Here is a 24,242-nt window from a genome sequence, read left to right as displayed (position 1 = left end):
TTTTCTTATTATTTTTCTTCTTTTTTTTGGTTGCTTATGTTAGTTCAGAGTTATGAAATTTTAAAAATATATTCAGTATATGTAACCTAGAGCATGACTAGTTACGTTGAACATGTTGTGATAAACGAAGTGAAAGAAATTGTGGAACTGTACAAACCACTGTCCTGAGCTCCTGCCTCATGCAAAAAGACACCCATGTGATAAGTCAGATTTAGAAAAGATGTGAGTAGGGAATATATTTTAGCATAAATGCAAAAGCTTATCACCCTGTATATTTGACAGAGTTTGTTGTGTTAACACACACACACACAGAGTATATGAACAGGAAAGAAGATTTAGACTTCAAATTTAGTCTTACAGCCCATCTTGCTCCTTGTTCATGGGAGTAAGAAGATTAATTTTTTGTTTTGGTTTGGTTTTTTTCTCTCTATTGAGAAATCTAAGGCACATCCTGCCAGCTTTACCTGAGAACTGGCCTTTGACAGGCTTTCTGTTTGTTACTTTTAGTTGGCTTGCCAGGCACTGATGCTACAGATTATTCTGGCACTGTGGACCACAGCTGCTCTGCCCTTGGCAGCAAAGCTCGCACATTACTGTGTCTGGTTCTTATCTTACATGATAGAGAGTTCCACATTTCTTTGTGTTTTCTTCTGGAAAGAGAAGTGAAGTGAACCACTCTGATTTTCTAAGTAGATACAGAAGAGGAAGGATCGTTATTCCTTCTGCATGACCTCATAATTTTTACCATTCGCCATGCTGCCTTTGTAATTTCTTCCATTTCATTTTAAAAGCATATTTTAACAACCTATGCAGCTTTATTATGTTGCAAGAGTGGGATCTCTATTTATTACAGCTGTTAATCCATGAGGTCTTTAAGGGTTAAGACTTACATCTCCCCTTGAAACTGAATATATGAACTCCTTGCGTTTTCTCTAGGAAAGCTACTTTTCTTCTTTTGCAGAATGCTTTAATTGCTTGAAAAGACGCTGTAGAGGACCAGGTCAACATATTAAACGCTGTTGTGGCACTGCTTTCAGAATTCAATGAGGCTATTGCCAGCATGACAGTGAACTCAGCTATCATAACACTAACGTCAGAATAATTCTGTTGGTATTGTACAATGCATGTGGTCAACATTTTCATAACTGGCACTTGCATTATTGCATCCTCAAACAAAGTGTTTGCTATATGATTGCTTGAAATATACTTACTCAGAAAAATGCTTGCTCTATCAATGAATGTACTGAAGATGCATATCCTGAAGGTGAAATTGTGACTTTATCTATCAGTCCTTTTGCAAAATTGGCAACAACTTAAAAATAATAATAATAATGATAAAAAAAGAACAGCTTTTATAAGGGATTTTCAGGAACAGGAATATTTGGTGCCCCAGTTGGTATTACAAAGGCACAGAAAAGGGCTATTGTCCTCAGCTGACTCATTTGTGGCCAAGGAACGTTAACTCTTATGGTCTTTATTGCTAATAAAAATAGGGTAGTCATGTTAATTCAGAATATCTGTAGTTTTGGTACAGAATTGCCTTCATTTCTGTGGTCCAGGACATACTAAAAAGTAGCAGAGCATGCCAGATTGTACTCTTGTTTAGAAAACAAAATATCAAAGTAAATAAGGGCGTTTTCCTGAGTTTTGGGTAACAAATTACCAAGCTGGTATTTAAAATCATCCGAAGCATAAGTACATCAATCTACTGTTAGTCCTTATGAAGTGGGCAGGAGCTTGGTTGCTGAGAGTTAGATATTTGATGTGAACTGAGAATATGTTCTTTTCTCCTATATTATGTTTCTAGAACCATGATCCCTGGTGTAGCCTAGAGGAGATCTTCCTGTCTTTAACTGGAAAATTTTCAAAAGCAATAGGGGATCTTTGCTTCATATTTGCTCATCCTTTTTGTTCTAAAATTTTAGAGAGAATTGGAACTAGAATACATAGATCAGTCTTTAGGGCCACCTTGATACTTGTTTATGTGAGTGAGTGCGTGCATGCCATTATATTTAGTTTAGATACCATATATAGTCCTGTTCCATGTATGCTGTTCACATGCTGAAAATATGTTAATATTGTGGCATTTCCACGTAACTACTTGTGGAAAAAGCTATTTTTGTATTGGTCGGGTTCCTCACTTCTTGTCAGCCTGAGAAAAGTAGTCAACAAACTGAATCAGTATATTTTTTTTAGTTCCATTGTAGTTCAATTTTTACTGTAACAGAAATTGTTACAGGTCAATTTCAACAAAATTTTGGGGGAGTGAGTAGAATATTTTGGCTTGTGTGAGCTGCCTGCAAATAGCAAAATGGCTTTTTTATGGGCAGTTGGATTATTCCTTGTGCAAATTGGACTCTGTCTTTTGCTATTGCATGGAAAGTACTATGGAATGACAGCGGAGAGCTGGAGAATAAGCTGGAGACACATCACTGCTAGAGGTGGTGGTTCATTCCCATTCTGTCAATATGTAGAAAAGGGTACACAAGGCTATACAACTATTAAAAATAATAACATAATCAGTGAGAGGTGGAACTAACTGAGATTATGGAATTTACAGTATGAATGTAAAGTTCTGATATAATAATTTAATAAATTTAATAAAGTATCCCAAAAAAATGCAGCTAACTTCAGGAAAGTGCAGTTACTTAGAAGGCACTCAGAAGAACTTAGCTGAAAGGAAAAATCACTAAAAGAGAACTGGTCTTGTTTTTACCAAAACCACGGCATTTAATAATTTAATAAAATAGAGTGATTAGGGCAGTTAATTGCTTAATTTCTGTTTCTGTGAGAGCAGAGCAACTGATAAGGGAAGGGAATAATTGTAACAGAATGGGCAATGGAACAGGTAAGCAATAATAAAACATATAGATTCATAAACAGGAAAGGCCAAATTCTACACTTGGTTGCATCTCTGAAAGGACATTGACGCTTAAAAAATTCTGAGGATTTATGGTGAAGAGATTATTTTACAGAGCTTGCCAGACTTGATCAGTGTTCACTAGCAATATCAGACAATCTCAGAACAATGATCTAATGAACTTCTCTTGAAAACACAGTATCTGTAATTGGACTCTTATGAAAATTTCCTGTTCTAGTGTCAAGCAAAGCTTGGTAATTGTGTCTGTGTCATTTGTCACAAATAGATCCTATTATTTTTGTGATTGTTTTTAATATCATTCTAGTATTTAAGAGCTACTTAAAACCAGTCAAAAGTACTTTTTAAGCAATTCTAAATTTATAAATGTATCTGGCTTAGAGGTTGTTTTAGAAAAAAAACCCTGCCACTTTCGAAATGTATTTAATAGTAAACTCACTTTGGTACCTGCTTATTCCTAAATCTGCTCTGTGTGTTGGCTGAGTCACTTCTAGAAAAGTTCTGAAATTTTATATATATTAGTACCTAAAATTTTAGCTGGTATCTTTCAGCTTTGTTTATGTGTCATGAAAGCTGGGCTGCGTCTTAGAAGCCAACCTTAGTCTAGGTGCTTCGTAGTTGGCACTACAGTAGAAACTCTTGCCATGTTGTTTTTAGTGGGACTTAATTTTTATTACTTACAGCTCTGACTGTTGGTGTGTCTTATTGATTGACTAATGCAGAAAAGCCCTTGTTGCATATAAGCTAGAATGCATGCAAATAAAGTATTGTGATTTACTTAGAGATCAAGGAACATGTTCTGTAGCTGCTCTACAAGCAGAGCTCCCATTGAGCTGGCAATGAAGCACTGAGGGCAAATTTTACTACTGGATAGTGTCTGGTGAATTCTTTAATGCGGTGTGCAAGAATTTGTCTTGCTTCATACTGTGAAATGTTCTACTCAATGTTAATTTTTTTTCAGAGCACAGTATTGTCACTTAGGAAACCCTTTTTCTGAAATTGCATGACATTATCCTCTAATATAAATCAAAGTATATCTTAATTTCATACTGTAAGAAGAGAGTACTTTTTTCATGTGGTTTTGATTATATAAAAGCTATTGCAAATTTTGTTTTTATTTCCTGCTTGTTACATAACTAGATGACAAAGTCTAGGTGTTGCAGGTTTTTATGTATTTACAGAAATAAACTAATATCTGAGGAAATCCTGAAGCCATTTAAAATTAGTTATTTTAATATGGACCTCAGTGTGGCCAGTGTTTCCCTTGAAAATACATAGATTAGTTTTCCATGGAGAAGAAAAAAATTAAGAAAGAAAAAAAAAAGTTTGGAGGAAAAGACAGTGCAAACAATCCTTTTTCAGCCTGTGTAGGTGTATTAGGCCAGTGCATTCACAAGATGAAAACTGACATTTTGGTAGTAAATTTTTTTAAAACTTCTCAGCAACATGAAAAAAAAAATCAAGTAATTTTTCTCAAATTAACAAAATTTGCCAAAGTGACAATAAGAAAAATTTGACCTCAGGGATTGTGATTCCTCATATTTCTACTTAGAGTTCTGAGGCTCTTAAGAGTTACTTGAGCAGAGCTTTAGTTTCATGTGATCTGTGTGAAAGTCTCTTACATTATGCCCAACTTTAATTTTGTTTTTCTGGTGCTATACAGACTCGAGAAACTGATGAGCTGAGAGCAGCCCATGAAAAATGCAAAGAGAGGCTGCAGATGTTACAGACCAACTACAGAGCACTAAAAGAGCAATTAAAGCAGTGGGAAGAGGGCGATAGCAGGTAAGTTACGTAGCTCATTAAAAACATTTCCCTTACACAAGAAATCTGAACAGAAATATTATACAGGTATTCAAAAGAGAATTTGATTTGAAGGAAGAAGCCACTATGTGGTGATCAAGACTTTATCCTTTGTTAAAGCAAAATGCGTGGCATACCCTTATATGAGAAAAATTACAGTTGAAATCAAGAATAAAATGCTTTGAGCTGACACCTTGACTTATTTTATTTAGGATCTCATTTTGAGCCAGAGAACTGGACAAAGGTCTGCCAGGGCTGCTTATTTATGCTTGTCTAATTCCCCAGTCAATTAATTTGTTAACTGTGTATGTTTTTATTTTTCAATAATAAAACAATTGCTCCTTATGTTTCAAATAGTTTTAAAAATAATTTTATTCATTAAACAATATAGAAAGAACAGCTTCTTGAATGTTTAGTGATTCAAACATTAACTGAAGCTGATTTTAAAATCCTCTCCTTAAGAGGGGAAATAAAGATTATGTGCATGAAAGGCCGGGTGTTTTCATCTGTTAAATGATTATAAAGTGAATTATTTCTGGACATTCTATGAAAATATTGCAGTAATATATCTTGATAAATGGAAGGAAGAAAGACTCTACCACATAAAAATTTAAATGGTGAATGTTCTCTGTCTAATTCTCCCTTAAATTCTATACAGAACACTGAAAAATATATGCAGAAATTATTTTTTTCTTTTTATAGCCCGTAGTGGAAAGTTAGAATTTTTGGTAAACATACACATTTGGAGATGTGAAGACATTTCGTATCAGTTCAGGTATCAGACACTGCTAAGGTACAGTTTTTCAGGTCCTGTTGCAAGCAAGTAATTTGAGCAGGTCCTTGTGTCCTGACGGCTTTAGTACTTTAGCGTGCACGTACAGTTCAGTAAATACGTATGTGTTTTACTTAAAACGATTCTTTTTTGTAATTAGAGCAATACTGACTAATCTTGACAGAAACTTTGTAACTGCAAAGAGAGTAATGGAAATTGCTGCAAAACTGCTTGCTGTTCAGAGTCCTGGGTGACATAAAGGGTCCCACTGTGGATGATAAATTGTCCCTCATATATAAGTGATGCTTTGGCCTACCTGAGAAGATTAACATAGCTATGGCATATATGTAACAAGAGTTTGTCTTCTTAAAAAGAAAAAAAAAATGTGGATGAAAATAATGGTAAGATACAGATCTACTACATGCATTGATAGGACAGGAAGACTTTTTAAATTATCCAAGTATAAATAACAAATAGTTTTGTTTAAATGAGGATGAAAGGTTTTGCTTGTTTAGGAAAAGCATGGATGATTTTGTCTTCCAACTCACTATTTTAAATTCAGTGCAAGGTGCAAACAACTGAAACCTATTGGGTGATAGTTAGTTTATGCAATGAAATGTTTTAATTCGGTATCCAAGCTAAGTAGGCATTCATGGACCACAAAGAGGCCAATGCAGAAAACATGCAAAAGTTTCACCTGCATAAAGTGAAGCACTGAGTGTTCTGGTTCTGATAGTTTAAAAAAAAAAAAAAAAAGGAAGAAGAGCAAAAGAGAGTCGAAAACAACTTCTGTTTCTTTTTAAAATAAATGAGACCAGCTTGTGTCCTGATAGGAATATATTTGGGAAAAGTAGGTATTGGGGAAGGTACAATGCTAAGTATTTTTTTGGTTCATCTGATTTTTTCATCTATAATTAAGATGATCTGAAAATTACAGAGTTTTGATCACTTTTTTGTCATCACAACAGAATTGTATGAGGCCATCATACAATACCCCTTTTAAAGGGGTTTGGTTTTCCTTATTAATGTGCTTAAACAAAGGAAAATGGCCAATGCAGAGATGAAAATGTAAACAGTTATACCATATATCGTTATTTCGGCATCTCCAAAAGCTTTCCATCACTGGTAGAATGTAAATTGTGCACTAAGAGCTCAGTATCAGTTACTTATGTGGCACTTCTGATCCTCTGTAAGTGACAAAGGGCACCATTCTTTCTAATTCTTCATGGATTAGAATCTGTTATCGCGATGGCAGCTGATGGGACCAAATCCACCTGTCAAGGTACATACAACTTTCACTGACATACGTGACTGCAAAGATGATGGGGGCCTTATGAGGCTACCACATTCTCTGAGAGTTTATTTCTAAACCCGGTAGGAATTTAAATGGCAGATACTTTAAAATTCATTTTATAAACAATTTTAATACAATTTTTATCTTTTCCATTACTAAAATGCATAAAAACATTTTAATGACAGAAAAACTGTGAAATATTTTTATTTTCTTTTTCTGTGTGTCTAAACTCAGTATGTTTTTTCCTGACACATCATCTTATCCGTAGGTAGCTTATTCTTTCATTAGATAGTAGACTAACAGTTTGATTTAGAGTGGGCATCAGTGCATCTTCCAGATTGGTTTGCAGGGGTATTAGGGGAGATGATGGCTCTCCTGTTTCTTTGCAAGAGATGTTTTCACCTTCTGGTTTCTCATACCAGTAACATAAGGAGTGGTGAGAGAATGAATGCGGGTGACGCTGCTCTGTTGTGTGTAAATTGAGAGCCATGGTGCCATACTAGCACTATTTCTGTCTGAAAGTTTGTAACTGAACTTTTCCATAATAACATATTTAAGGGTTTGCGCCTCACAGAATGTATACATCATACAATATAGATGCTGTAGTTTAAAATCCGTATTTTCTGAAAGCAGGGGTACTTTTATTCTTGTGGTCCTAAAATGTGTAGATACTTGAAAACAGACAACTCTTTTTACTCGTAAACAGGATTGAAAGTGGTAAAAGCAGATGCCAGAATGCAGACCTGCATCAGCTTTGTCCAGAGGATTCTGATGCTGTGTGGAATAAACTGGCTTTTTTCAAAAGCGAACACAAAAAGCTGCTGATTGAAAAGTGAGTTTGTTCCTTAAATGGTGTTTACATAAAGAAACATGCTTTTTTTGGTTTTTGTTTTTGTTTTTTCTTCTGAAGGTAGTACTTTGCAGGCCACATAAGAGGAATTCCTCGCAAAATTCCAAGATAAAACCATCTTCTACCAAAAACAGTAAAGAAAAACATCAGCTCTTTTTTTTCTTCATTTTTTTTTTTTTCCTTTTAAATCAGTGACAAGTTACAAGTTTGCTAGCACTAACAGAAACTGTATTCCATGATCTAGGGATTGTGTTAATTAATGTGGCTCTCATCTGTTGGAGGTGTCGCTCTTCATTAGCCTGTATTTTACACACTGCCGTGCTTCATTTTTGGAATGAGGTGGTGAGGGGATAACCTAGCCAGCCATCCTTGTTTGATCTCTGTGATACATACGCAATGCAGAATGCCTCAGCTCTCTTGGTTCCCTGCCCTGTCCTGCTAATCCCAGCTGAGCTCATTATGGTGTAGCCTTGCTGCTACTCCTGGAGCCAGAGCTGTCCAAGCTAATTACTGGTAGCAGCAGAGCTGCCTGTTAAGGGTCTGGTGTGGATCTGCTAACATGGTCCTTGGTAGTGACCTGCAAAAAGCTCAAGGGAGTTGCTCTCTTTCTTGCTGTGCACAGCCTGTCCTTTGGGTTTAGTGCTGATCCCTTCATGCAGCTCTTTTAGCTGTAGTAAGTGTAAAACTTGGAGAAGGAAACTCTTACTTTGGAAAATATACAGTTTGCTGCTTTGATCTCATAATTCATAGGCTATTATACTCAGTCAGGCAAAGTAAGAAAATGTCCTTTTATACTAGACAAAGGAAGTTAGTGTGGTATAATTAGCCCTTTGCTGGTATTTAACACTTTCTGTAAGTCAAGTTGATTTTTTTTTTTTAATTTGAGAACCAAGAAGTTGTAGAAACTTTTCTTCAGACTTTATTTTTGTCAGCATTAAGTTAAAATTAAAACAGAAAATATGTTTTTCCAATGGGTCCCAATTTAGCCTGATTTTGTGGAGGTACCGTGAAGGCTGTTATCACAGAACTACAACAGCAGCAAATGGTTTTGTAGTGTGTAGCTGTGTTTCCCATAAGCTGCTTTAGTGTGTTACACACAATAGTGTCAGTATTTGGTTGCATGGGGTATTCTTACATCCACCAGTTACAATTGTGTGCCTGTTCTTGTCACTTCATTGTCACATCTTTGTTTGCTGTTTTGAAATGATCACAACAAATTATCACATGTGCTTCTTATGTTTATTTTGATTTTAATGTAGAAAAGAAAACTTTCTTGCTAACATGTAATTGCAGTTGTAATTCTCCCTCCATCACTAATCAACACATGCACCACAGGCAACAGCAACTCAGGAGCAATAACATAAGCCTCTCCTTTTCACACAAAGCCATGAAAGAGAGATTGCTTATTTATTGTGCACACCCTGAAGGCTGGTACAGTTGGACTGTTTTCCTAGAGCTCCTGTGCAGTCGCGGTTATGGGGAATGCTCTTATGCCAAGTACATTGCAGATTAGTGGTCTTGACTAGATCGTGGTGAAGTGGCATCAGCAAATGGTTGAACTCTTTGAAATACAGAATTTTTAAGTCAAAATGAGTTCTTAAAATTCTGTATAGTACTTCGTAAGAAACCAGTGCACCACTGTGATCATTAAGGTGAACTCCTTGTGTGGCTTTAGGTGCTTTTTGCTTCTTGTGGGCGATGTAGCTTACTGTTAGTTGGAAGTAAGGAAAGTGTACTTAACACCTGTGGTTTTTTTATATCTGCCTTCGATGTCTGTTTCTAATAATAAGTGTCTTTAATTTGTCGAAGCAAGTCAGCATTTCAAGATCTGAGCTAATTTTCTTAAGAAAGGCAATACTAAATTTAGTATACTTTTTAGATCTCTGGATAGGGCTTCTTTATATTGTATGTTGTATTAGGTTTGTGTGGCAAAGTTTTGGTAGTGGGGGAGCTACAGGGATGGCTGCTGTGAGAAGCTACCAGAAGCTTCACCCCGTGTCTGACAGAGCCAGTGGCAGCTGGCTCCAAGATGGACCCACTGCTGGCCAGGGCTGAGCCATCCAGTGATGCTGTTAACGCTTCCAGGATAACATGTTTAAGAAGGGGGAAAAAAATGGCTGTGCAACAGCAACTGGGGAGAGGAGTGAGAATCTGTGGGAGAGACAACTCTGCAGACACCAAGGTCAGTGAAGAAGTGGGGCAGGAGGAGCCCCAGATGGTGGAGCAGAGATTCCCCTGCAGCCCACAGTGCAGACCATGGTGAGGCCGGCTGTCCCCCGGCAGCCCATGGAGTCCATGGTGGAGCAGAGACCCACTTGTAGCCTGTGGAGGAACCCATGTCAGCGCAGGTGGATGCCTGAAGGAGTCTGTGACCCCGTGGGAAGCACTTAATGTGTGGTTTTACAAGCAGTGTAAGTAAATCAGGTTAGCCCATAGTCTTTGTGGACACACTTAATTTGATAGACATACTGATTTTTAGCTTACGTTGATTTAAAACATCTATAAGCCAAATCTAACACAGCATTGCCTATAGAATAGTGTCCGTGTAGAGATTTGATTTTGGTTTAAATCTGTTTTAACTTCAAATATGTGTAATTTCTGTCTATGACTAGGCCAGACAGTGAATGTTAGGAGCACAGGATTATTTGGTTTTGCCTGTTTGTTTTACATGTAAGGAAGATTCTCTTTCCCTTCCGCCTTCCTTTCCTCTCTCCCTCCCTTCTTTCGAGGGGTAGAACAACAATGTAGAATGTCTTTAACTTGCACATATATTGCTCTGAAAATAGATGAAAACCAAGGAAATCCCATTGATGCATGGCCCAGTAATAGAGTCATTACCAGTATAAGCACACTGTAAACAATCAGTTTGTACGTTACGAAGTCTGGTTTTAAGTCAGGAAAAACTGAAGTTGCTTGGCAAGTCATTTGTTCCGGTGGTCCCTAATTCCAAATCCTGTTGAAGCTGGTGGAAAGACTTTGTGTCAGCCACTACTTTGTCAGGTCTTTTATAAAGTTTTCCTCTCATCACAGGGAGGGATTGCTTTGATGTTCACGTAAGCTATTAAACACTATGCACCTTCCAAGCCAGACACTAACACACAAACAAATACACAGTGTAGGACTTATGCTAAGCACTTCTTTTTTAAAATGTATGAAGTTTTCTGTTTTCATGAAGTTCAGAATACTTGATGTCAGAGTTATGTTTGGAGAATGTTGATGGATAACGCATGGCATTGCTATTGCAATGTCCAAATACCACAGTATTTTTTTTTCTTTGTTACACTCGATAGCTATGTTGTGTACCAAATTCATTTGAAATGAAGTGCATTCATGCTACATCAGTGTTTAAAAGTGTCACCTACAGAGTATAGGCCTTCTGACATATGTACTACTTCTGTAATCTTTCTGTTCTTCAGTTTTAGGAGTGCTGGGACATAGCAGGCTTCTTACTGCAAAATACATTAATAGCTCAAGGCTCTTCTTTACTTTTCACCAACATTAGTAATTCTATACTGCAAAGCCAAATATAGTTAAAATGACGATGCATTCGTTTAGACTTTGGATGGATAAAAAGCTTACTAAATCTGAAATACCACCTTTTGTTCTGCTGAAAGCGGTTGCAGCCTAGATCCTGCAGCTGGTGTTGGGAGGTTCTGACAAAGGTGCATGCTCACTGGCTGGACTGGACATTGCTCAGTGGAAATGACAGTCAGGCTAAGTGAGAGAATATGGAACAGTGCAGTACAAATAATTTAAAATGTAAGAAAACAGAAGCATCCGTTTTACTACAGTGTGCGATTTTTAAAATAAGTTTTTAAAAGACCCAAGTCAGAACTGAAAAGCAGTGATGGAACAAAAGAATTTTCTTAATATTCATGCAATGGAGTCCTCACCCTATGTGCTTCTGTGAATTATGTTGATTACACTGGTACCTCAGTTGTGGCCCTTCAGGTTGAATAATTTCTGAACTGACTACAAGTAAACACTGTTTATGAGGCTATTCTGATGGTCTTGTTAGAAAGGAATGAAAAAATTGAAATTAAAATAATCAGCAAAATTCACACAATGTAATGTGTTTGTTTTTTTTAAACAACTTTTGGTCAATCAGCTGGGCTTTGTGCTACAGTAAAACAAATAAAATATTGCTAAATGGTAGATAAAATTTTAGGTGTGTGTTTTGTCACAGTTTAACCTGAGCTAGCAATATAGCCATGATAGGTACTCACTCACTTTCCCACCTCTGAATAGGGGTGAAAATCAAAAGTGAAGGGAGAAACTTGTGGATTGAGATAAACACGGTTTAATAAAACACAATAAAAATAATATGCTACTACTAAAAATAATATATCTATAAAGTAAATAGAATATAAAATAAAAGATAATGCATTTCCTCACTAACTCTGTCTGCGCTGAGCAGCCGGTCCCAGGGCGAGAAAAAGGTAGAAAAGCTCAGACGCCTCTGCAAAATGGTCCTTGGCTCCCAGACAACAATAGTTAAAATCATTACCTCTGTCCCTGTGTGTTATCTTCTTGTTTTCAAACTTAATGCAAACAAGGACCATGCTGGCTGCAAAAAAGAGGTTTCTAACTCCACAAAGAAAATTAACTCACTTTCAGTCAAACCAGCACAGGCTTCTACCACCTTTTTGAAAGCTAAATGTTATGCTGCATGTTGAAACTGTTTTTGTCACTACTCACTAGCGCATCTTTGGGTTTTGAGTGTCTATTAATTTGAAATATATCTCAAAACTCTGTCTTGACAACTATGACACTTCACTTTTTGTTATGTGAACAGACATTGGATTGGTGTGGGGGGAGTTGCTTTTATCCTTTTTCGCTCCTAAATGTGGGTTGTAAATCAGAGAGACTTTACTTAGCACCAACACATATTGCTTCCTGCAATTTTCATCCATCCCATAAGAGACTGAACTGGGAAACAAGAGTGATAAGGACATATTTCTAGGAAGCGAATGGACAGAGTAAGATAGATAGGTCAATGACTCTGTATAGTCAAATATTCCATTTCCTTGGCTAATTAAGGCTAAAAGTTTCTTTGTGTAAACTGGAAGTTTACAATTTTCTTCCTGTAAAGGGGTTCCAGTAAATCATTGTGGATAGCTTGAATGTTCACAAAATGTAAGTAATGCTAGTACTTTTTGCTTTACTCTTGGCAGCATTATCCCCAGACATATGTAATGGTTTTTGCTCTCTCGCACAGTCTAGATCAAACACCTGCTCCCAGGTTTATTCTCACCACCCAAGGCTGTCGGTTGACACATAAATATACAGACCCATGAAAAGAGCATATTTTGCCCTTACTGCAGGCAAACATACTTGAATCATAACACTGCAGGAACAAATTGAAGAATTTCTGTCAGAGCAGTATTTCGCATGTATAAGTTGGATAAAGTTTCTGCCTAACTTGGTTCTCATGACTCTAAACAATCTGAGTAGCAGAAAATTAAAATCAGTATTTGCACTACAATGTATCAGACTCCCCATCCTAATTTATGACGGCCACTTCCTATATTTTCTGTATGGGCTTTTTACGAGTGTGTGTGTGTGTAGTATGCTTGTATATTCTACTCTGGTTTTACAAAGTAGAATTTTTGCCCTTTTGAAGACTCATGAACAGAAAATACAATTCACTTTTGCCCTTTCTTTGTTGATCTGCTGTCCTTCTCAAGCTCCTTTATTTTCTGAGGGGAAGAAAACAGAGCTTCTTCTGCTGTTCCATTTTCCTTACAAGGATTATTAGGCCTTTTGGATAAAGTTTTGGATAACAAAAAATTTCCTGACACTACTTTGACTCGGTGGCTTTAAAACTTATGTTGATTACTGTAATAAGCAATATTACTTCTCATTTCAAGGACAATGATAAAGAGCATGAAAAGCTTGCTTAGCAGTCTTTTTTTTCTGTCTGATTTTCTTCTTAATTTGGCTTTCCAGTCTTTAACAATATTCCGTGACTCTGGAGGAAAACGTTTGAAAAGGCAATAGTTAACCTCTTGGACTCAGGAAGGCTTCCCTGACTGCAGCAGCTCCTGGAGTAGCCCCCTGGTATCTGTCCACACCAGCAACAGTATGCATTAGGAGATTGTGGTTAGTTCTGCTTATTTCTCCAAAGAGTCATCCTGCCGCAGTCTTACAACCTGTAATCCTTGGGAAGGAGTCGGTCTCCTCAGTGGGTTATTCGTTCTTATGTATTCAGCTCTATTAGAGATTCGCTGCTTGGTTTTATTTTCCAGATAAAATTCCCTGGGACAAATGCAAAAAAAAAAAGAAGTCTTATTGTTTGTTTGGATGTTTATTTTAAACTGCCATGAGCCCGCTCTCTTAATTCCTTTTATCTGTATGCAGAGGAGTGTAGGAGTCTCCTGCCTGGCCCTGCTTGCGAGTGCTGGAAGCTGCTGATGAGCAATGGCTGACTGATGGGTTGTATGTTACTCTGGAGGCAGTGGTTTGTGAGAGGACTAACTAGAGTCATCTGGCAATGGTTAACCTGGGGTTGGCAACTCTTGAGGGAAGGGGCCCTTTAAATTGATAAGCGTGGAGAGAAAGTTTATGCTATAGTTCAGGCTATCTTTCTAAATTAGCTTTTCTTTAATGCATTGAGACCCAAGTACGCATGTGTGTGTATATGTACCTCAGATTTGGAATTGTGTGAGGTCTCCTAATGGTATCTTTAGAACTGCTGACAATTAAAAATGATGAGTACTAGGAAATTTTGTTCTTGCAAGAAGGTATATTTTGCAGAAGCCTGGCTTATATGCAGATGGTATGAGCATTTCGCCTATTCTAGTAACTTGATAAGTAAGCAACTGTTACAGGGAATTTCTTGCTGATGCCTAGCTATAATTTAAAAGAAATCAGAAGTAATTCCTTTGGCAAAACTGATTCTGTAGCACAGTTTTTATGCTACCTCTTATATTCCAAATGAGTGAATACTACAAAAATAACTACATAGTGGGAGAGTGATAAAAAGTAGAATTCAGAATTCAGTATGATACTGAAAAAGCTGCTACTATTGTGGGTCAAGGTCAGTACCTTTAAAAATGTATGCAGTACCAGCATAAACTATTAGCAGGATAGATTTGATCTCTCTTGATTTCTTATTTGTTTTAACATTGTGAAGTGAGACTGTGGCAATCAATCATATTTGGAGGATAGAAATGAAGCATTGATACATAAAACAGGATGCTGTGAGCTTTCCTATTCCTTTTGTATATCTATGCTACAAGGAAGGAGAATGGCTTTCATGAAATTATTGACAGTATATGAAGGACTTAGGGCTTGTTTTCGGGGTGTAAAAACAAACAGGATTCTACTTCTGACCTGCCATATTAGAAGATAACTGACAGTCTTCTAGGAAATGCCAGTAGATTCCTGCTAATTTAGGATGCTGATTCCTGTTAATTCAAGAACTTGGTGGCTTCTCCTTGGCTAGGAAAGAATTGGAAGTTGTTCTCTGACCATGTAACCTAGAGCATCTGAGACTGTTGCTGGCCTTTATGCTTTCTTGTAAACAGAGTAAGCTTTGCTTGAAAGTATTTTTTATTAATATTATTATTTTTATTTTATTACAATCTGTGATTCGGTGATTTTGGAGTAGATTATATTGTCAGAAGGTCTCTTTGGTTTTTCAGCTTGTTTTGTAACCAGATAAGAAAATGCATGTTGTTGAGAAAGAATTACTGAAGAAATAGAGTCAAATTCTATCAGATGTAGTTACAAACAGCATAACCTTTCTATGTTGAAGCCTCAAGGCCATGAGGCAATTTCAGGTCTGCATAAAGGTGAAAATCAGTACACCAGTTTCTAGACTTTGTATAGGTTTAAGTCACTTTCTCCTGTCTGATGGGCTATCATTTGGACTTAGCAAAACTGCTAGAAAATACAACATCTGAGTATAAATAAGAGCAAGGCATTTTTTTGGAAGGAGTAATAAATTCTGGATTTTTTTCAGTCAACTAGTGTTATTACTCTTCCAGGCACATCAGAAAATCAGTCTATTTTCCTCACAATCTAAGAAATGGTCCTGAGCAGAAAAGTCTGTGTGGGAGCTGAATACTTATTTTACATGAGATTTTCAGTTCATCTAGTAGATACAGGATTAGTGTATTTGTTCTTAAAATTAGTAATAGTAATAATGTGAGTTACTCATAGTTATGTAACCTTCATTATTGGCAAATTTGTTAGGGTGTTCTATAAATTGTCAGGGTATATTTTTCAGTTATACAGTCTTCTTTAGGAGTCTGGAAACCTTGACTAAAAACTATCCAGTACTGAAAAGGCTTTCCTAGTGCTATCAAGAAAGAGTTGTTTGGCATCTTTTGAAAATGTTTTATACCCTTTTGGCTTAAAAAAACCCACCACCACCACCAAAACAAAAAACTCCACACAAACCTCCCCCCAAAAAAAAAAAAATAGGAAACTTACTGAAATTAATCTGAGCAGCATTTTTTTTTTTTTTTAGAGCACATTGAAATTTAGTTAGGCTTTATTTCTGTTTTTTAGTTTTTTCATCAGTTTATTAATGGCTAAGAACTTATTTACAGGATTCTGGAGTTTCAAAGTTTCAACACCCTGCGTGGTTTCACCTACTCCACATATCAGTATAAAATATTGTGCAACTTGTCATTATACTTCACAGCATTTGATAAACATTTGCACAAAGGTCATGTCTGGTATCACACTATTGTTTCATTTATATCCTAGGAACTTCCCTCTTTAAAAGTTGAATTAAATAGTAGAATAAATACACAGCATGAATGTGACAGAGACTCTAAAATGCAGTAGTAGCCTTTGACTTTGTCAAGAGAAAAGGTCCAAAGATGTGAATTTATCATGAGCTGGAAGTTACCAATTTATACTCACACTCAGGTTTCTTTCTCTTTCCTCTCAACCTGCATATTTCCATTGTATTCAAATCCCATTGTTTGTTCTTGAATTATGGTTCAAAGGTCTATCTTTTCTGAGTCTATAGAGCACACCCTTTTTTCCAAAGAAAAGTTGTTTGTTTTCCTGTATGATTACTATAGATTTTCTTTCTAGTTCCATATTGCTGTATGTATTCAGTTTAGAATCTTAATCACTTCTGTTGTCTGTGTTGTTTTCCCCCGCCTTCTCCTCTCCCACTGTTTCTACCGTCAGAAGATGGAGATGTGCTAATGTTCAGACATTTCTTTTTAGTATCCATGCCTCAAGACCATAATCAGCTGGAAACATTTTACGTAGAAACTACCTTTCCATTGTAGAAAAATCTTCAAAGATTCCATCTCTCAGCTTCAGTTTGTGTGTTGGATCTTTTCAGATGACATAAACACAATGCCCTTTGCTCACCACTTGCTAAATCAAACACAAGTTTTTTAGCGCAGAGAAATCCTCTTTCAGTTAGGATCAAAATCTGGTGCATTTCTTCCTTCTATTATTTTATGTGTTAATTGAAACTGAATGATGCAAAAAATGATGCAGTAAAATCTAGTGAGCATATGTTTAAGATAATTACAGCAAATGTTGTCTTAATCTGCTGAAATAGTGTTGGAAGCTCTTACAGTATCTGAACTTTGATGCTTCTGTTCTGACGCTCTAGTTCCAGCAGGTTAGTATTCTGCATTACCACACACAGCTTATTTTTGATCCTTTGAGCTGAAGGGTTGCAGGCACACTCCTTTTCACCCTCAGTAAAGGAAGCTTCTCGTATCACTAGAAGCATTGTGACTGGATCACAGATCTCTTCAAGTACCTAATCTGCTTCGTAAAAGAGTCGAACATGGATCATTTAAAAGACTGGTGGGACAGATGTAGTCTGTTAAAGGCAGTCTTCCTTTTGGGGAAAAAAACACACACAGATGTTTATCTTCAGACCTAGTTGAAATACCTTTTTGAGGGGAAAGAGTATCAAGAAGATAAATTTGTTCTTACCTATTATGTTGGCACATCTGTGTGATGGGACACTGAGGGAGAAAATGGTGTAGATGAAAGGCTGGAAAGCAAATATCTCCCCTCACCCCTGCTTTTTACCGCTATGTACTTTCAGGTTGAGTAATTTCTTTTAGTGTCACATTGTACTTAAGCACTTTTCTGTGACTTCTTCAGTTACTTTGAATTCCTTGGAGATCCTTCTTGCTCCTTAGAAATTTCCTACTTGACCCTTCTTCGATGATTCTTCTGACTGATCATGTTCACTTGTTCTTGGGAAAAGCAGTAATCATACAGTCTCTGCGAAGAACTGTACTCTTCAAGAAGACCACATCATACCCTTTCCTCGTTTTTGTTGAGCTGCACTTTTGTAACAAAACACACAGACTATGGTACTTTTGTAGTGAAATTTAGAGAATTAGGATTATTAAGTGTAACATCAGACAGCTATCACAGAAAAAGGGAAGCCTGTGTAATGCTTTTGTATAGAAGTCCTATATTTTAGTAATGAATAAGTAGCAGTGAGATTGTACTGCTGACCTTTTCATGAGGATGCTGACGGTGATGCAGAAATGCAAAGCAAGATTTGGTGAGTTGTGAAGGCCAGGCTGTAATCATGGAAGTTTTCAACCATCCACATGGAGCCTGCATCATTATCTTGCCAAGACAAGATGCAGAGATACAAATTTTGTATGGAACAAGTAACTCTTCTAGAACAATCAGTCATAGAAGATTTTATTTTGAGTGACATACAGAAATTAGTTCAGAAAACATTAGAGAGAAAGTCTCTTTACCTCAATACAATGTGAATCACAGAATTGTGCAACTTGGAAGGAACGTCTGGAAGCTGTCTTATCCAACCTGTTGCTCAAAGCAGTGGCAATTTGGGAAGGTTTCTTAGGATCTTGTCAAGTTTTGACAAAGGGTGGAGGAGACTGAGACCAAGGATAGAGATTTCTGAACCTTTCTGGATAACTGTTCCAGGGTCTGACCAGCCTTAGTGAGCTATGTCATTTCATATCTAGTTAGAATTTGTTCTATTCTAACTTGTGTCGATTGGCTCTCATACCATCCACTGTGCTCCTCTGGTATCCTTTTACTAGACTTAATCGATGTCTTTCTTGGAGGAGCCCAAAACTAGGCACAGCCACACAGTCAGTCTCAGAAGTGTTGAATAGGATCATTTTTGTAAGTCAGTGACTGTACTCTTTCCTATACAGCAAGTATGTTGTTACCCTTTGCCACAAATGCATGTCACTGCCTAATGCTCAACTTGTTGCTCGGAAGGACATCACTTTTTCTGCAAAGCTGCTCTCGAGCCAGTTGGGTTGGCCTTTCAGAATGTCCTGTTGTGAGGCCTTATTCTGGCAGGACTTTGCTTTTGGTGAACTTCATTAAGTTCCCATCAGCCCCTTTTTTCCGTGTATTAGGTCTCTCTGAACAGCAGTCCAGGTGCCTAGTGAGTGTGTCAGTTGCTCCCCTTAGTTTTATATGATCTGTGAACTTGCCGAGAGGCACTTTAACCCATCTTTGAGGTTGTTAATAAAGACATTAAACAGTACTGGCTTTGGTATGGATCCCTGAGGGATGCTTTTAATTGCAAGTCACCAATTGGAGTCCACACCACAGATCATTACCCTTTGAGCCTAACAGTCCCGCCGATTTCCCAGCCACCTTATCTGCTTTTCAATTCAGGTCTCAACTGTTTGGCAATAAGGAAGTGAGAAACCATCTCAAATTCAAGGTATACACCATTGCCTGCTCTCTCTTTATTCTTACAGACTGCCACCTCCTTACAGAGGCAGTCAGCAATTTTTTTCTTTGATAAATCCATGCTAGCTGTTTCCAGTCACCTTCTTGTATATTAGGTGGCTGGATGTGATTTCCAGGATGATTTGTTCTGTAACTTTCCTAAAGAGGTGAGGCCCAATCTTTAAAGAAGATATTTGACTTTTTAAAATTATATTTAAATAATAGCAAAAGAGAGTGGACCAAAGTAATTTGCCTAAGGATATTCACTTTGCAGAAAGGGAACCACATAAAAATTAAGCAACTGGTAAAATAACCTTCAAACCCCGCCAACACTAGAAGAAAGCCAGTGAACAGTTTGAGACAGTTAAGAAAGGTATTGTAGCTAAAACCCTGCTGAAATATATGCTACAACTGAAAAAAAAAAAAAAAAAAAAAAAAAGATAAATTAAAACAAACAAACCAAAAAACCCAACTCCCACCCCAAAATAGTGTTGAAAACCTCTCTATGGAAACTCAGTGAGGATGTTTTTGTGGCCCTCACAGAGAAAAGATCAGCATTTAAAACTTAAGCTTGCATTGGTGAGAAGAGGTAGGCTGATAAACAATGGCAGGATAAATGCAAGTGTAAAGTTGGAAAGGCTAACAACTCTTGAAGAGCTGTTTTCAAAGATGCTTTAGCTGTGATATTAAAATTTTACTTAAATAAGTTAAAAAATAAGCCAGTTAGGAAATCTGTAGGTTTGTTTAATGATAACGGTGTAAAAGGACACACTGGGTTTACAGGGCCATAAAAGAAAAGCTGTATATCTTTGCATTGGTCTTCTCTGCTGAAAATGCTACAGAGATGGCAACAACTCATGCATTCTTCGTGGGAGGTAGATCAAAGTTGTTAGATCTTTTTGGAGTAACTGTACAGTGCTTTTGAGGTCAAGTAGATACGTTAGTTTTTAATATCTTGATGTTAATATCGTCACATCCTAAGGGGTGTGAAGAAACTGAAGTACAAAATTACGGAACTACAATCTCATGGTGAACAGGCACTGTGCTGGCTGACTGGTGGGTTGCCATTGTGACTCACATCTACAAAACAGGCTTGAGAGGGAGCTGCAGACCATGGAGCCTGGCTGCTACCACACTTGGGAACATGGCAGTCTGTCTTCAGGAGAAAGAGAAAAAACAAGGCAACCACCACCAACAAAAAAACCAAAACAAACAAACAAAAACCCCCCACAAACGAACCAAACAATAAAACACCAGAGAGAGAGAGAGGGCACTGAGTGCAGATGAACACAGTTTTGTTGGGAAGTATCAGCATGGCTCCTGTGAAGGGAAATCTTGCTTCATTAACCTGCTGGATTGGAGAAGGGTGACAGTAAGCATGTGGATAAAATCTGATCTGTATTTTCCAATTGCCTTTGAGAAGGCTCCACATGAAAGGTTACAAAAAGAAATCCATTCCTGCAGGATTGGAAGAAAGATCCTTTTAGCAACAGGGAACAAGTTAAAGCAGAGGTAACAAAGGGTAATGCTTATGTACCACTTTGAGGATGGAAAATTGGAATCAGACTGCCGAAACTGTTCAGCTTGTGCTCTCTCCTGAGTAGCATCTGCTTTTGCCTCTCTACTGGAGACAGAGCACTGGTGATGGGTGGACCCAGTGCTGGTCTAATCCAGCTGGGCATTTCTCACATTCATGCAAGCCACTCGTTAACTTGTATGGGTTGGATCTTGTATTCCACATTGTAGTTTCTTGTCTAGGCTGGCCTGAAATATTTCCAACTTGTATATAACATAACTTCAGTTGGAGACTGTTTCACAGTAAAATGAATTTATTTGGAAGTGCTTCAGATATTCAGACTATAAATTTACCCCATATTTAATATAATTTAAATAGTTCTGCATGTCTTTCATCACCCTAAAAAATCTTTATGTACAATTTAACTCTCTTAAAATGTCATCTTTAATTATTGTTGTATGCTTGTCACATAGTGAGTAGGGAGTCAGTATGTATGTACATATGCATGTAAACATTGTAAACACGTGCTCATAGAAGTAATGTTTTTAAAGCTGCAAAATAACGTATTCAGAAGACAGGGAATCAAGCTGGAACATTTTTAAAATAGACTTAATTCATTCCCTTATATTCATGTAATGTTGAATACACTCCTTAATTAGGTAAACAGTGAATATTTTTTCGAGAAGACATTTTGCCATTTAGTGCAAAAAATGAACATGCTATGAGGAGTTAGAACGGTGTGGAGGTAAAGGCCACTGCAGTCTCTCTTACAGAAATTGATGATGCCTGAGGCATGGAGAATGGAAGAAGAGCAAATAAAGTCAACTTGTGAATGTAGCTGACTGATCCTGAAAATAGCTGGAGTCTTATGTGTCACACAAAGCAAGTTGCTTTAATTTTTCATGTTTCTCATTTTCTTCATACTACATATGAGACTGTGTCATATGAGTTGCAGTGTTTAGAGTTATAGCTAAGTCAGAGATGCAATAAACATATAATGTGCTTTAAAATACTGTGTATACTGAAAGAACCTTTTTTAAACCCCGTGCTTAAGTTAGGAGATATTTTGGTCTGATTTTTTTGTGCCTTATCTCAGAGGAATTTTGTAAAGCATAAATTTCCTGTGAAGCAGTTAGGCACTGCTGTTGAGTACAGCAGAAAAGGCTGTGAGGAAATTAGCAGCCCAGCCTTCAGAACAGAGCTAGAATAATGTGTATTTGTATAGGATATGAGGTTATGTTTTAAACAAAATTGCATATTAACTGACTATCCTCTGTTCTGTGTGCTGTAGGATCCTGGGTTAAAATAGGTGGGAATCTTATTGTTAAAATAGTGACCTAACTACATAATTAAAATATTGTGTCAAAACAACAAGTTTAAGAGCAACATTTAAAATAATGTCTTTTCGTTCTAGCATTTCCCAGTTTGACTTTGAAGCTTTAGCATTGGTATCCTGGCAACTTTAATTACATTTAATTTTAATAAAATGAAAAACAGTAAATCAGCTGGTTCATACTACAAAATAAATCATAGTAGTAATATGGTGGTAGATCAGGGCTGAAAAAGGGATCTTGTTAATAAGTTGCTTAAATAGTCACTGAAAAAAGAGGAATGGTAAGATATATCTGCTCAGGTTGGCTGGTGGTTTCCCCGAGAGTGAATAATTATTCCCCTCTTAACAGAATTCCACTTCCTACTGGTCTGCATTTCATCTCAGGCATTTCCTTACCTAAAAAGGACTGTCTGAAACTTCTTAGTGTATGTTACAGGCACGATTATATCTGAATTTTGTAAACTCATATTTATAAATTTTAATCAGCTGTTATACAAATGACTCTTTATGTTTGAAGTATGCTAAGTGTCATCAAATTAGAACTAATTCCTGGATGTTGAGAACTTTTTCCATGGTCATATATTGATATGGTTTTGGTTTAGTTTAATGATTTTAGTAGCATCTGTGGTTCTTAATTTTTTATTTCCTCTTTTATAGACTGAATCTTGAAGAAGAATTGGATCAGCTGAAAGTACAGCGATCTGTGGGTAGGTTTACAATCTGTGTTTACAACAAAAAAGGGCAGATGTATTTTGTATGTATATGCGTAGTCTATTTAGTAACTTTAAGGTTATTTTATTTCCAAATGTTAATTTATTTTTCTTGAATGTGCATTTTGTAAGCATAAGGCCATACCTATTCTAAGGATGTTTACCCTTAAGTTCTCCACATGCCTGTTAAATCAGTGACAATTTTTATATATGAATACACACTAATGCATGTTTGCAACTTACGTGTATATAGTACATATAAAGTTAGTTATTTTGTTTACAATATCTATGACTATTTATATAAATATACACGTGCAAAATCTAAAACATGTTTATATGCTCATGAAGCTTTCCTCAGAATCAGAAATGGTTTGTGCAGTTTTGAAATGCAGCCATAGAGAAATTTTGTGCTTATTCAGATTTCTTTTTTTATACGTTTTAATTATTTTTTTAGTCTCACAAAGTATGTCAGCTTGAAAGTAAATCAAAATGGTGGAATCCTTGTAAGAACTGATCGTGAATATCTTCTTTTGTATCTTTGCAATCCTTACAATAGTGATGGTTCTATGAAGATGGGTCTTTGTCAGTTGGATAGGTAATATATTACCATTACCATCACTCCTCTGATTCTTTGTATTATTTGCTGTTTCTGAATGGTCTGGGGGAAGTATTCAAGAGCGTGTAGTTGCAGTCCAGCTGGGTATCACATCTGTGGTGAATCCTTTATGCACAATATTGTGCAAAGGAAGGGAGTAGGAGATTGGAGAAGTACTCTAAATATTCTTAGCAATAAACCCTTACCATTCTTTATCTCAGTTTTCTGCTCTTGGCCACTTTCTGCTTTTGTGATAATGTTGGCCACTTGAATGAAAAAATAAGATTTTTCCTACCTTTATTTTAAATGTATTTTATTGTATCTGTAAAACTAAGTGGAAATATCCAGCTGCTGAAGACAGAAAGTTACTGTTTTCTTTGACGTTACTTCTTATGTGTTATTTCCATAGCCCCAGATAGACCTGAAGGGATCTAGTGAAGGTTTCAAATACTGTCTTTAAAAATCACTTATTTGTTTTTGCCAGTTTAGTCAGTCTTCACACAAAGAGAAGTAGAAAGGCAACCAACAGTGAGAAGGAGTTGAGGGCCTGCTGAGCAATAACCATGTGTTTCCAAAAAGCAGTCAGATCCCTGAAACTGCCAGTTCTTGACATGTTTAGTGCTCTAACAATCAGTCTTTTATCCCTTCTTTTTTCATTATCTTTTCAGATTGAAATATATTCTCTTTTGAAAGTGTGTGGTAGATACACGCTTCTAGTTTGGTTGTTGGTGTGATGATTAATTGTCATTAAATTGGGACCGAGAAAAGTGGTTAAACTACGAGTGAAGTGCATGAGGCAAATTTTATTTACCTTTTCC

The 24,242-nt window shown here is 36.8% G+C and overlaps 1 protein-coding gene across 5 annotated transcripts in view; it reads left to right on the top strand.

The window, feature by feature from the left end:
- CNTLN (centlein) overlaps positions 1-24,242 on the top strand; it is a 189,861-nt gene that overhangs the window by 95,260 nt on the left and 70,359 nt on the right. For 4 of the 5 annotated variants that reach the window (XM_065860629.2, XM_065860630.2, XM_071801723.1 and 1 more), the window contains 3 exons: positions 4,542-4,663; positions 7,454-7,579; positions 22,777-22,826. In XM_065860629.2, coding sequence (XP_065716701.1) covers positions 4,542-4,663; positions 7,454-7,579; positions 22,777-22,826 — 298 coding nt within the window. The remainder of the gene's footprint in view (positions 1-4,541; positions 4,664-7,453; positions 7,580-22,776; positions 22,827-24,242) is intronic. The other variant, XM_071801724.1, reaches the window with a different exon arrangement.

Source organism: Patagioenas fasciata, chromosome Z, assembly GCF_037038585.1.
Source record: "Patagioenas fasciata isolate bPatFas1 chromosome Z, bPatFas1.hap1, whole genome shotgun sequence".
Lineage (NCBI taxonomy): Eukaryota > Metazoa > Chordata > Aves > Columbiformes > Columbidae > Patagioenas > Patagioenas fasciata.
This window is presented reverse-complemented; position numbering and strand designations above follow the sequence as displayed.